The following is a 14,266-nucleotide window of genomic DNA, read 5'->3' on the forward strand; positions in this document are numbered from 1 at the left end:
CTGGCGGTGTGACATTGCTCAGAAACATCATATCTAAATGAGTGTGTCTCTCTCGTCGGAGCATCTCGTGTTCAATATTTCCACTAAAAACATTGTGTCTTTTGCGTGCACCAGATGTTCAAATGGCCCGGAGTACAGAATCTACCGTGCGCACTCTTGTATGGAGATGTATAAGGAAGCGGAGGGGGTCACCGAGCAGATCACTGTCGGAAGTGTCAGCGTTTTTGCGCAGGGAAAATTATCATGTTTTTGTGAGTTTCCTGAGTGATAGAGTTTAAAATGTAGTTTTTTCTTTTCTTTTTTTTTTTCAGGGATACCACAGGCCAAACCACTACATCGCAACACAAGGTAAGAACAAGTTTATTCCGAATATTCAACTCCACTTGTATTCAAACTGCTGTGGGAATTATTACATATTGGCAGACACTGTTGGGCAAGTTACTTTAAAACTGTAATGTGTTATTTATTACTTATTACTGTCATTTCAAAGTAATTCGTTACATTACAATATTACTGCATTTAAAATGTAAGGCATTACATTACTATTGCATTACTTTAAGTTACTCTCACCAAAATAACTGCGAAAAAGCTGAACTTTTGAGCCGTATATGGACTGAACCAGGACTAAACCAGGTCTAAACCAGGACTAAACCAGAGCTGAACCAGGACTAAACCAGGACTATAACAGGAATAACCTCAGACTGATTCCAGGACTGAAGAGGAGGACAAACCAGAACTAAAATAGGACTAAAACAGGACTCACTGTCAGGACGGGCTCGAAGGTGACCGCAGGAGAAAGGAGCGGCTTTGCTCCGCACCTCATGGAGGTAAGAGCGGCTGTCGCCCGATCGCTCTTTATGGACCCTGCTGCGGGGCTCACGGTCCTGATTTCAGCAAATATTTGCGGGTACAAGACCCGGTGCAAGACTCTGCTACAGCGCGTAACTTCTACCTTCCTTCAGCGTGTCCAGAAGTCCAACTTTTTGTGCGATGGTTTGCATTGTCCTCTGTCGGTGTGAGCACAGGAGACTTTGTCAGTGCAGAACGTTTTGTCGATGTTGTGGATTTTGTCGGAGAGAAAACTTGCAGACATACAGCACTTCAGAATCACACTGCTAGAGATTGAACATGCATTTAAATTTGGCAGCTGAACACATTCTGTACTGCAGAGGAGACAGGAGTCCCTTAACCGATCAGGACACAGCGGGAGGAATGCAATACGTGTTCATACACTAAAAACAAAAGGCATGCAAAATTGCACAAAAAATAAATAAAAATTTGCGAAACAGCGAGACCGCGAAAAGTGAACCGCGTTAGAGCGAGGGACGACTGTAAACCAGGTCTAAACCAGAAGTGACCCAGGTCTAAACCAGGTCTAAACCAGGTCTAGACAGCGTAGAGTTCTGGGTCGGTCCTTTCACCCGCGGTTAACTGAAGGTTTATCCGGCCGCGTCTCCAGCATTTCACCGCTCCTGATTTCACGGTGATTTTAGCGAATTTCTATGAAGAAAAACCCACCACCTCAATCCAGGTTAAAAAAGCATTGTAACACGCGTTAATCACATTTGTACCGAATAAAATATTAAATTTTTTCCCCTGTAATGCCTTACATGACTGCGTTACAGCAAAAATCAACGCATTACTGTAATACATTACTTTTATAATATATTACTCCCAATACTGTTGGCAGACATGCACACTCACTAGGACTTTAGAACCGTGCCCAAGCACAGAGCCCCCCTAAAGCGAGGTACATTTGTCCTTTGTGAGTGCAATCGAACGATGCTCAGGCGTGGCATGGATGGGACTTGGGCCCAGTTGGATGAAGTGGGCCAAAGCACGGCGTGGTTGCTCATGTATGCACACACGCACAACTTTACTGTACACTGATCTTACACATACAAGGAAAACAGTGAATAAAATCTGCTCCAAAACACACGGCAAATCTGCACTTACCTTCAATGAGGACTGTGACAGATGTTTAGCTGCGTCTGGTCTCTGGCTGTCATCACTGCTCCTCACGTATCATAAAAGGACTCACACCAGCCTCACTATTTAATAGATATTTCTACCGCTGGACTTATTTTCTCCACTAATAACGATAGCACATGTAAACAGAGTGTGTGATGATGTCATCGGGCCGTGGCCTGGTTCGGCTGTGCACATGTGAGTGCAGGACATAGAACCCTACACACTAATGCTTGAACACGGCACGGTTCCAAAGTCCTAGTGTGAGTGTGTCCATAGTCTTAATTACTCACCATTTTATCCATATTTTTGCTGGTCATTTGGTAATTTCTTGGTTAATTTACTTAGTTGTAAATGGTGGAACACAACAAAGTAAACGTAAAAAAAAAATACTGTACTTAAGTAAAAATTGTAGGTATCTGTACTTTACTTAAGTACATTAAGTGTATTAACGACATTAAATGGATCAAACGACAGTATGTTTTTGAGGAGATTACAGCTTTATGATGTGACCTGAAGCTCACAAAAGTCAGTTTTGCGTAATTTAGGACTTTTAATCCTCATCTTTAAACACACACTACACTATAATAAAATAAAATAAGAAAGATATCGTCCAATTTACTATATCTTCGCTGTATATGTTGTCGAACAATGATTACATAACATGGCCAGGTACAAGTACATGGCCAAGTACACAAGAAAAGTACTTCCACATAAGAAGAAAGTAAAGGTGAAAAGTCTTTGAATAAAACTGCAGACACTAGCCAGTCAAAAGTTTGGACACACGCTTTTTTCATGTGTGTTTCTTTACTTTTGTGACAATTACAACAAAATGTAGAAAGTAAAAAAAAAACTAAACTTTGACTTAGTGTATTTTAAATTAATTTCACATTTTTTAAGTTTATGTTGTATGATTTTTTTTTAAATAAATATAATTAAAAGAAGAAAATCTCATAGCAGTTGATAATATACAGATTTATCTCCTTTTGATGGAAATTTCAAAACAGTAAATGTACAAATATTAGACATTTATAGTTTTAAATGAATCTGATCTGTGCTGCCCTGATCGAGAATGAATGAACTTCTACTATACTTTTTGTACTTGCGTTGTTCCTGATTGTTCTTCCCCTTAACAAAAACAGATGATCTTTTTAAAACTCTTCATGAATGTGGAAGGCGCCTCGTGTAGGTGGGAGGGTGAGCTTCCATGTGCACTCGCTGAGGAGGAGGAGGAGGAAGTTATACTAGACAAACCTCCCATTGTTCTAATGTGTTTTGGAGCATCTCAGTTTGGGATTTTTCTAAACGATTCTCATAGTAAATGCCAGTATGATTTTTATGGGCAAGAAGTTTGGTATAACTGTATTTTATCACAGTTTACACCCTGTTATTTTGCTTTACTTTATTGAAAAGTGGTACTACTCGGTTACATTTAGGGTTTGTCAAAAGTCTGAACTCGTCAAATCTCAGAATCTCAGCAGGGCCGGGCCTGGTTAAGGCAAGGCAAGGCAAGGCAAGGCAAGTTTATTTGTATAGCACAATTCGTACACAAAGTAATTCAAAGTGCTTTACAGAATAAGAAATACATTAAAATCATAATAAAAACAAATCAAAACATAAATAATCATGAAGATTAAAATTAAAAAAGAGAGACATAAATTGGAGAGAAAGAGTGCGGAATGAAAACCTTTCAGTTATATGCACAGTTAAACAGAAATGTTTTGAGTCTGGATTTAAACAGCGTCACAGAAGAGTCTGTCTCACATGTTCAGGAAGACTGTTCCAGGTTTTAGCTGCATGGAACCTGAAACGCTGACTCCCCTTGTTTAGTTCTGACTCTGGGCACCAGCAGGAGGCCGGTCCCTGAGGTCCTCAGAGTGCGAGATGGTTCATATGACACTAACATGTCACAGATGTACTTTGGTGCTCGGCCATGGAGAGACTTGTACACAAGCAGAGCTGCTTTAAAGTCTATTCTCTGAGGCACAGGAAGCCAGAGCAGAGACCTGAGACACAGGACTTATGTGCTCGTACTTCCTAGTTCGAGTAAGGACCCGAGCTGCAGCGTTCTGGATGTTCTGCAGCGTCTCACAGCTCGTTTGGAGAGACCAGTGAGCAGAACATTACAGTAGTCTAACCTACTGGAGACAAATGCATGGATAAGTTTCTCCAAGTCTGATTTAGACAGTAAACCTTTGATTTTTGCTATGTTTTTTAGATGGTAAAAAGGCTGCAGATGTTATTGATTTTATGTGACTGTTAAAGTTCAAGTCTGAGTCCATTATTACCCCTAGATTTCTTGCCTGATTTGAAGGTTTTAGAGAGAGAGACTGGAGGTGACTGCTGACACTGTCCCTTTGTTTCTGTGGACCAAACACTATGACTTCAGTCTTGTCAGAGTTTAGCTGGAGAAAGTTGTTTTGCATCCACACACTGATCTGTTGGATGCAGTGACCAAGTGACTCCACTGGTCCATAGTCTCCTGCTGCCAGAGAGACGTAGATCTGAGTGTCATCTGCATAATTGTGGTACGACACGTTATTGCTGCTTATTAACTGGCCTAATGGCAGCATGTAGAGATTGAACAACAGGGGGCCCAGGATTGACCCCTGAGGCACCCCACAGGTCAGGGCCATGTCATCTGAGACACAGTTTCCAATTTCAACAAAATACTTCCTGTCTTCTAGATAGGACTTGAACCAGTTTAGTACAGTACCAGAGATGCCCACCCAGTCCTCTAGTCTCTGTAAGAGGATCCCATGATCGACAGTGTCAAAAGCAGCACTCAGATCTAACAGGATCAAGACTGAGACTTTGCCTGCATCAGTGTTCAGGCGGATGTCATTTGTCACCTTGATAAGAGCAGTCTCAGTGCTGTGGTGGGCTCTAAAACCTGACTGGAAAACATCAAAGGAGTTGTTCATTTGGAGAAAGTTCGTAAGCTGTTGGTAAACAGCTTTTTCAAGGACTTTGCCAAAAAAAACGGCAGATTTGAGATGGGTCTGAAATTGTTCAGTACTGTGGCATCAAGACTGCTCTTCTTTAGGAGAGGCTTAATGACCGCAGTTTTCAACGCATTTGGGAATGTTCCAGATTGAAGTGACATGTTAACTATGTGAGTGAGTGGTGAAAGTAAACTGTTGAGGACAGACTTTAGAAATCTAGTGGGTAACATGTCCAGGCAGCAAGTAGATGAACTCAGACTGGTAACGATCTCTAAAACAGTTTTGTCAGTTACAGGTGCAAAGTGATTCAGCTCTAAGTGTCTCTGTGGCTGCATGCTTGTTATTTGTGTTGTGGAATTGATGGCATTTTTGATGCCCTGAACTTTGTCATTAAAGAAAACTGCAAACTCATTACATTTAGATGTGGAAATTAGTTCTAGTGGCAGTGGAGCTGGAGGGTTTGTTAATCTGTTCACTGTTGCAAACAGGACACGAGAGTTGTTACTGCAATTACCAATAATGTCCGAAAAATACTTCTCTCTTGTTTTACTCAAAGTGTAGTTGTACATATGCATTGTTCCTCTGTAAATCTCATAATGAACCTGGAGGTTTGACTTGCGCCATTTCCGCTCAGCCTTCCGGCACTCCCTTTTCTGTGCTCTGACTGAGTCATCATTCCTCCACGGAGCTTTTTGCCTATCTTTAACCATTTTAACCTTTATCGGGGGCGATGGCATCCAGAACATTCAAAACACTCAAAGTCACAGAGTTCAAACACATCATCAACATTAGAACATGAGGCAATTTCAAAATGTATCATTTCCATGAACAGTGCACCTGTGTTATCATTTATGTGTCTCCTTCGAACAACTGTAGGAGCAGCCGGTGGTTTGGGAATAACAGACAGGTCAAAGAAGACACAGAAATGATCAGACAGAGCAACATCAACCACATTGACATTTGAAATATTTACACCCTTTGTAATGAGCAGGTCCAGAGTGTGCCCTCTGTTGTGAGTGGGCTCACTGACATGCTGAGTCAGACCAAAAGTTTCAAGGACAACACTAAGCTCTTTGGCATTTTTGTCACACACATTATCCACATGTACATTAAAATCACCTGTAATGACTAAACCCATCAAAGTCTGTGCAAACAACTGAAAGCATCTCAGTAAAAATCATCAATAAAACTTTGACAGTGCTGAGGAGGTTTGTATATGACTATGTAGAGTATGGACGGTGATTGTTTTAGCTCCATTTTGAGGAAACATACTCAAATGATGAAAACACCCCAAATGACAACCTGTGTGTAACCAAATGATCTCTAAAAAATGCACACACTCCTCCACCCTTTTTATTTGCTCGTGTTTCAGATTCAAATTTGAAGTTGGGAGGGGTTGATTCCACTAGCACTGCATGACCTGTGTTTTTGTCAAGCCATGTTTCAGTTAAAAAACATAAAGTCAAGATTAAAAGAAGAAATAAAATCATGAATTAGAAATGATTTGTTACATAAAGATCTGACATTGAGCACAGCAAGTTTCTGATTAGTTTCAGTAGGACTGGATGTTATCTTCTTACAGGGAACGTGAACTAAATTTCTCTGATTAGACAGTCTAACTGTCCTTCTTTTAATCCTGTCTACGTGTTGTAACTGGAGCTATAGCTCCATCGCAGGGCCCCAGCTGGTTAAGACTTGGATGGGAGACCGCTGGGAAAATCAAGTGCCACAGGGGGGAATTTACTTGAGTAAGTTATAAAGAAAGTTATAAAGAAATTGTGCTTTCAGTAAAAGTTTTGGTTCCTTTTCCCACTGTGAGTAAGCCCGTTTAAATATGTTTTTGTTGGGTTATTTTTCTATTTTTTTGTGTCTATTCCTTTGAAGATTTTGTTTATTATTGCTTTAACTTTAAAGGCAGCGCTGTAAACTTGTTAACTTTCAGCGAAATTTGCCTGTTTGATGTCAGAATCGGTAATTCACATGAATCGTGTAGATCTGCAATAAAAAATAAAATGGGGGTGGTTTGTATCAGAAAACTCCAAACTTTTTAAACTTTTTTTAACGCTAAATTTGTCCTCTCAGTTTGAGTCGCTCAGTTCTGTTGTGTGCCGTTTCTTAACAATTATATAACAACGATAATTATAGATAATTATTGCAATTTGTGATAAGACGTGAGATTCATTTGACATACTGGCGATGTGCGTGTATTTTTATTTATGTGGCTGCGGAGCTTCAGTGTCCCAGCTCGCTAAAACATGAGCTCAGATCTTCATAAGGTTTGGACTGTGTGTTTTTTCAGAGACACTGTCCCATAAACTGCAGTGTGATCCAACTTATAAACAGTGAATATACTCTGTACTAAAAAGCAACTCCAAATAATTGACCAAACAGTGAAGGCTTAGGCTTTGTTCAAATGTTCAAAGTCTCTGGGCTCTATGGGACATCGGCTCATTCTTTAATGTCCAAACAGTGTGGAGATCCCAGTCCTGTGTGATTATACCCACAATAGTTCCCGTTAAAAAAAAAAAAAAAAGTTAAAATTACTCAAAACGAAGAACATGTTACAGCAACTTTACATAATTAAGTTAGCAGGACTATTTCTAAAACTTTGAGTAAACGTAATTTAATGTATCTAATTACTTTGAACATTCGGGTTTACAGTGAAATATTCTTTATTTGAATACAGTTTTTGGCTACTCCAGTAATCCAGTAATTTAAAGGTTGTATGGAGGATTTTTTTTTGTTTCAAACTGTCAGTGAAAGATTAAAATACCATTACAGAGACGCAGCAGCTTTGTAATTATGACGACCAAAAAAAAAAAGAACGAAAATCTATCAACTGTGGACGTGTTGAGGCCAGATAAACATCAGCCAATAGAAAACGAGGCTCCCTCATTTTCTATTGGCTGTTAGGTTGTCAATCAAACTCCCTAGTATAACTGACTCGTCGGAGCGCGGGGATTACGTGGTTTACGCAGCGGTTCTTAGAGGCTTTTTCGAACTGTCGCTTCCTCGCATTTCGCACAAAGTTTGTCGCGACGGCGGACGAGAATCCACGACCGGTTCGCCACAAAAGAAAGTCAGTTTTTGAGGTCGTTGAAAGAAGAAGAGAAGAGGAAAAGGAGCAAAGCCAAACTGAGGTCATTCTTGGAGATCTCGTCCAGCGATGGCGCGACCGAAGCAGACGAAGGGTCTAAAAACTGACGCGTCGGTCGCTGAATTACTTCTAGACAGGAAACTTCAACAGTAATTCTGAATGCGCACAAGGACTGTCGCTGTATTTCTCTTCCCTTAAAAAATCCTCTATACAACCTTTAAGGTATCATTTCATATACTGTTGGACTAAGAAAAATAGTTAAAAAATAGTTTCATTTTTTATAAAATATACAAAACAATGTATTTATTCATTCAGTTTAAGTTATTTTTTTTCTCTGACATGCTTACAGTCGAGACAATATGATGCAACATTAGTAATTCATTTGTACCATATTGTTCCACGTCTGTTTATTTGTATTGATCAAAACAAAATCCAGCGACACGGAGCTGTCAGAGATGAAGGTGGCACTATTTTTTCACGGTTAGAGGCGGAGGAGCACATGGTCTTGAACACGTCTGCTGTTGTTTACATTCACTCGGTCTTTGATGAGCGCTCAAGTGTGCGTTTGGGGATTCGACATCTCTGCTCGGTACACGGCGGCAGGCGGGGCGCTCCTCCTCTCCACACCTCCTTTCCTCTCCGCCTCTTTCTCTCTCTCCTCTTTCCTTTGGCTTCCTTCTTTCAACTCTCACTCTTTCTCTTGCCTCCCCTCACTACTTCCACGCTCCCTCTTTCCTTCTCCTCTCTCTCACCTCTGGTTTCTCCAAGCCTTTTACCTTTCTCTACTCTCTATCCTTTGCTCACTTCTTCTCTCCTTCCTCTCTCCTCTTCCCTCTATTCTGTACCTCCCTTTCCCACCAACTCTCATTTTTTTTCTCTCTTCTCTCTCCCTTCCCCTCCTCCTCTCTCTCATCCATCCTCTCTTCTACTCCCTCACTCTCTCTCTCTCTGATCTCCTGTCTCCCCTCTTCTCTTACCTCATGCCTCTCTTTGTTCTCTCTCTCCTCCTCTCTCCAAGCCCCTGCAGTCTCTCCTTCTCTCTCTTATTACCCCCTTTCTCTCCCTCTATTCCTCTCTCACCCTTATCACCCTCCTTTCCCTCTCTATCACCGCCTCTCTCTCTTCTATCCACCCCGTCACCCCTTGTCTCTCTTCCTCCATCTCCTCCTCTTCTCCGTCCTCCACCTCTCTTCTCTCCCCCTCTCTTCTACCTTTCTCTCTACTCATCTCTTCTCTCTCTCTCTCTCCACTCCTCCTTTACCATCCCTCTCTTCTCTCTTCCTCACTTCCTCTCTGCAAACCTCTCTACATCTGTCTCTTTCTCTCTCTCTCTCCCCCTCTCTTTCTCATCACCTCCCACCCTCACTTTGGCCCTCTTTCTTATCACCCGTCTTCTCTCTCTCTCTCTGCCTCCCTCTCTGTCCCTCTTAACCCCATCTCTCTTTCTCCCCTCCCTCTCTCTTATCACTCCTTTCTCTCTCTCTGTCCCTCTTTTTTCTTCATCACCCCATCTCTCTCCCTCTCTTTCTCATCAACCCACCTTCACTTTGCCTCTTTTTCTTATCACTTGTCCTCTGTCTCTCCCGCCCTCTCCGTCCCTTTTTACCCCATCTCTTTCTTCCCTCCCTTTCTCTTTCCCTTCATCTCTCACCCTTATCACCCCCCTTCCTCCATCTCTCCCTCTCTCCCCCTCTTCCTTCTCTCCCTCTCTCTCCCTCTCTCCTCCTCTCCTCTTTCGCCCTCTCTCTCCCTCTCTCCTCCTCTCTCCCTTTCTCCCTCTCTTCTGCCCCCCTCTCTCGCTCTCTCTCTCTCTCTCCTCCCTCTCCCCCCCTCCCTCTTTCTCTATATCCCCCTCTCCTCTGTATCTCCCTCTCTCCCCTCTTCCGTCTCTCCCTCCTCCCTCCTCTCCTCTCTCTACTCCTCCCTCCCTCTCTCCCTCCATCTCCCCTCTCTCCCTCTTTCTCTCTCTCCATCTATCCCCTCTCTCTCTCTCTCCATCTATCCCCCTCTGTCCCTCTTTCTCTCTCCATCTATCCCCCTCTCCTCTCTCTCCATCTGTCCCTCTCTCCCTCTCTCTCTCTCTCTCCATCTATCCCCTCTCCTCTCCCTCTCTCTCTCTCTCCATCTCCCCCTCTCCCTCTTTCTCTCTCTCTCTATCTCTGTCTGTCCCTCTCTCCCTCTCTCTCTCTCCATCTATCCCTCTCTCCCTCTTTCTCTCTCTCCATCTATCCCTCTCTCCTCTCTTCTCTCTCTCCACTATCCCTCTCTCCGGCTCTTCCTCCTCTCCCTCTCTCGCTCTCTTTCTCTTATCATCCCCCTTCCTCTGTATCTCCCTCTCGCCCTCTAACTCTGCCTCCTCTCCCCCTCCCTCTCTCCCTCCCTCCTCCTTCTCTCTCTCCCTCCCTCCTCCTTCTCTCTCTCCCTCTCCGTCTCTCCGTCTCTCCGTCTCTCCTCCCTCTCTCCCTGCGGTGGGAGTGATTTATCAGCGTGGCCCGGGACAGCGCTGCATAAATAAATGGATTAGCTGACATGTACAGACACATTTTGTCACTATGTTAATCTGGACCGCCGTTCCACCGGGCCCCCGCCGCCCCCCCTGCGACCGCCCCCCCCACCGCGACCCCCCCTCGACCCCCGCGACCCCGGAGGTTAAGCCTGATTGATAGTTAATTGTTATGAATTTTGCATGCCGCCGCGCTACGCTACCGTTAAAAAAAACCCAGTTGCCGGCGTCCGTAATGGATTCACAATGTGCCTTGGCGGAGCTGGGAGTTGCATAATTACCTGTTTATTAGTGCGTTGCCGTTCTCTTCCTCAGCGTCTCAATTAAAAGCAGCAGTCTCTTATTACAGAACTACAGCGCATACAAATCAGGCAGCGACCGCTCACGTTAGCCTCCCCTGTTAGTGCGCTAGAAGGCTAACACCTGCTAGGTTTCACGCCAGCGCCGATGACCATGAACGCCCAAAACTTTGCCATCTGTCACTGAAAAGTACCATCTCTCCAAACAAACTTCCTGTCATAAAAAAACAGATTAATGGTGTACTTACTGTAAACATATCCATGTAGCATTTATTCAGTGTTGGGAGTAACGCTTTACAACGAATAACAAATTATTGTAATGCATTGGTTTTTGCTGTAACGCGGTAATGTAATAGCCAGAGTGGCGCCACCTAGTGCCTCTGCTCAATTTAATTTCTCTCCAGCGACTAGGTCAGGAATCAGAATACACTAGACCACAGGTGTCAAACATGCGGCCCAGGGGCTGGATCCGGCCCTCCAAGACCTTTAATCTGGCCCTCGGCTGATTTTCTACTAAAATATTTTAATTATATTTTCTATTAAAATATTGGTAATTTTTTGTGTCGCTGAGCAGAGCAGTGTCTCCAGTGGCTCTGTACGTGGCCCCTCCCACCAGAGCAGCACAAATGAAGACTTGTCTCTTTCCAAACGCTCTTAAAGGACGAACGTTTTGACTGTTGACCGTGACACCCTCATCAGCAATAATGTCAAAAATGAGAAAAGTGGAGCCGAGTGCAGGATTTTCCAAGAAAAATTGACTTAATCCTATTTACATACAAGTTAATGTTAAAATTTTGTGTTGAAATTGTATTTTTCTTAAAGTTTAAGGTTGTTCATAATATTATAATATTTTGTAAAACAAAGAGTTCATCAATTAAAAAAGATTTCTGTAATAGATTTGCGTTTCTCTGCACAAATATTTGAACTTATTGTTATTTTTAAGGTATATATGACATGAGTTTTCTGATCCGGCCCCTTTAGGATGAAAGTAGGTTGGATACGGCCCCCGGACCAAAATGAGTTTGACACCCCTGCACTAGACGATTCTCAAAAACCCCGGAAGTGCGAATTCGGGCACCAGCCAACCAGCGAAGAGACAGACATTCTGTGTTGGCAACGATTTCTGAGATCGAGGATTTAAAGCCGTAACATAGAGAATGTTTAATGAATTTTATCAAGGAGAAAGACGTTATTGTCCTTCTCCCTACAAGATTTTGGAAAAGCTTAATATACCAGTTAGCCCTGTTAGCGGCGCATTACATACGTCACGACCAAATAGCAGCGACTGGTTAAATAAAAAAAGTATCCGCCTACTCGTCAAGCAAATGAATCCTAATGATGCGAGATCAGACGGTTTCCACAAAGTAAAACCGTTTAGTGATGTAAGGCACTGCAGGAAAAAAAATTTGTAACATTTTACTCTTTACAAATGTCAGTAACGCGCATTACCAGAGGCGGCACTACCATTAGGCAAAAGTAAACGGCTTCTTAGGGCCCCCAAACCTGGAGGGGCCCCCAACCAATTTCCCTGAGCACCACTAATGGCCAAAGTCTCAGAGCAATTTGATTTTCTCTCAATATGACATTAAATGAGAGTAGTTTACTTTTAAACAATTATCATAAGAAAAACTATAATAATCAAATGTAATGGATGTAAACTAAAATATAATTGTAAAAAAAAACTACTCTCAGCTCTGGTTTTCTAGTAGCCTACCTAACTAATAAGAAGAATAAATAGAGATGTGAATGTCTCAAAAACAATGGCGAAAAACAGACAATAAATATATAGATTATAAATAATATTAAAAAACAAAACACAAAAAACAGTGCATTATAGTGAGGGCCCCAAACTCAAGTTCACCTAGGGCCCCCAGATTACTATCTCCGCCACTGCGTGTTACAATGCATTTTTAACCTGGATTGAAGTGTTTTGGGGGCTTTTTTTTTTTTCTTCATACAAATTCACTAAAATCACCGCGAGATCAGCAGCGGTGAAACGTCCAATCAGATCAAAACAGATACATAACGTCATTGTGAGTCACGTCAAATGTATGATTAAAGGCCGTCACACACTACAGGAGAATTTGCCTCTTTTGGCCTTGACCTGACTTTTGTCTTTGTGTGTGATTGTGAAGCTGCTGCGCTCCTCGTGTCTAGTCTAGAGGTAGTTTATTTTAAGATATATAATTATTGCATGGACAGATAATTTCACTACTTTAAGTCTCTTTCTGATAAATGTAAGTGTTTATATCTTAAAATTTGGCCAAGCTTTTTTGCAATGTAGCTGTTTTGGTGTTTTTTTTGTATTGTGTTGCTCAAAGTTGGAACAGAATTGTCATGTAGAAACAGAAGGAGGACCCAAAATGCAGGACTGCTTCAAAGTATTTAATGACAAAACCAAAAAAATCCAAAACTCAAAACTAAACAAGCCATGACACGAGACAAGGAGAAACTCTGACAGAGACAATGGACCAACAAAAGGCAGAGGAGAACACAGGGTATAAATGCACACAGACACAGGCGAAACACATTAGGGCGGGGCAAACAATCGAGACAGGAAGTAAAACTCAAAACTACAAGCTGACAGGACAAATGTCAAAATAAAACACTAAAGGCACACTACACTACAGGAAAAAGATATCAAAATAAGCAAAAACAACGACTACAAAACATGAACCATGACAAGAATCTCAAATTAAAAGTACTAAAATCTTAAGTCTCAGCCATTTGAGCAGGTCTCAAACCATAAAGAAAAGTACTTTTTACTTTTCATCCAGATCTAAAATGTACTGGAGTATAAAGTACAGATACCTGCTCTCAAATGTAGTGAAATGAAAGTTAAAAGTATCCACTGTAAAATGTACATAAAAGCACAGAGACCTAAAATTTGCACTTAAGTAGAGATGTAATGGTACGATATTATCACAATATGCATTTCACGGTACGATATTTATTGCGATATTTTTGGAGAGGTTGATATAACTGTAGATAGGACACTTTTTTGCTTTTAAAATACCTTGACAAGATTTAGTTGTGAATTATTTCCATCAAAATCCCAAGAATTCAAGTTAAAAAAACATATAACTTCATGTTGTCTGCGCTGAAATGAATCATGGGATATGTAGTTCCCAATGTTTATAAGCTGTTGTTACTCTAAAAATCTGTATTTAAGCAAAGGAACTTGCGATTCGATATATTGTGACGCCCCACGGTGTTATTGTGAGACTTTAGACGATGCGATATCATGATATTTTGGTTAATGAATCCAAATAAAAGTTCTATTTGACGGACCGGTGCGCTGTTTACCCATACCTTGACATGTTTCGGGTGCCGTCTTCACCCTTCTCCTGAAATGTCAAGTGATATTACGACGACAACGTGTACAAATCAGGCAGTGACCGCTAACCTTGGCTGCCTCCTCCTCGTTTGCTCGTAACACCTGCTGTGACACTTT

The 14,266-nt window shown here is 41.9% G+C and overlaps 1 protein-coding gene across 1 annotated transcript in view; it reads left to right on the top strand.

Annotated features, from left to right (window-relative positions):
- Positions 1-14,266, top strand: part of LOC110153462 (protein tyrosine phosphatase receptor type M) — a 583,698-nt gene that overhangs the window by 496,915 nt on the left and 72,517 nt on the right. Inside the window, exon 23 of the mRNA XM_055151363.1 lies at positions 312-348. Coding sequence (XP_055007338.1) covers positions 312-348 — 37 coding nt within the window. The remainder of the gene's footprint in view (positions 1-311; positions 349-14,266) is intronic.

Source organism: Boleophthalmus pectinirostris, unplaced genomic scaffold (assembly GCF_026225935.1).
Source record: "Boleophthalmus pectinirostris isolate CB_2022bp ecotype Guang Dong unplaced genomic scaffold, ASM2622593v1 HiC_scaffold_16, whole genome shotgun sequence".
In the NCBI taxonomy this organism is placed as follows: Eukaryota; Metazoa; Chordata; class Actinopteri; order Gobiiformes; family Gobiidae; genus Boleophthalmus; species Boleophthalmus pectinirostris.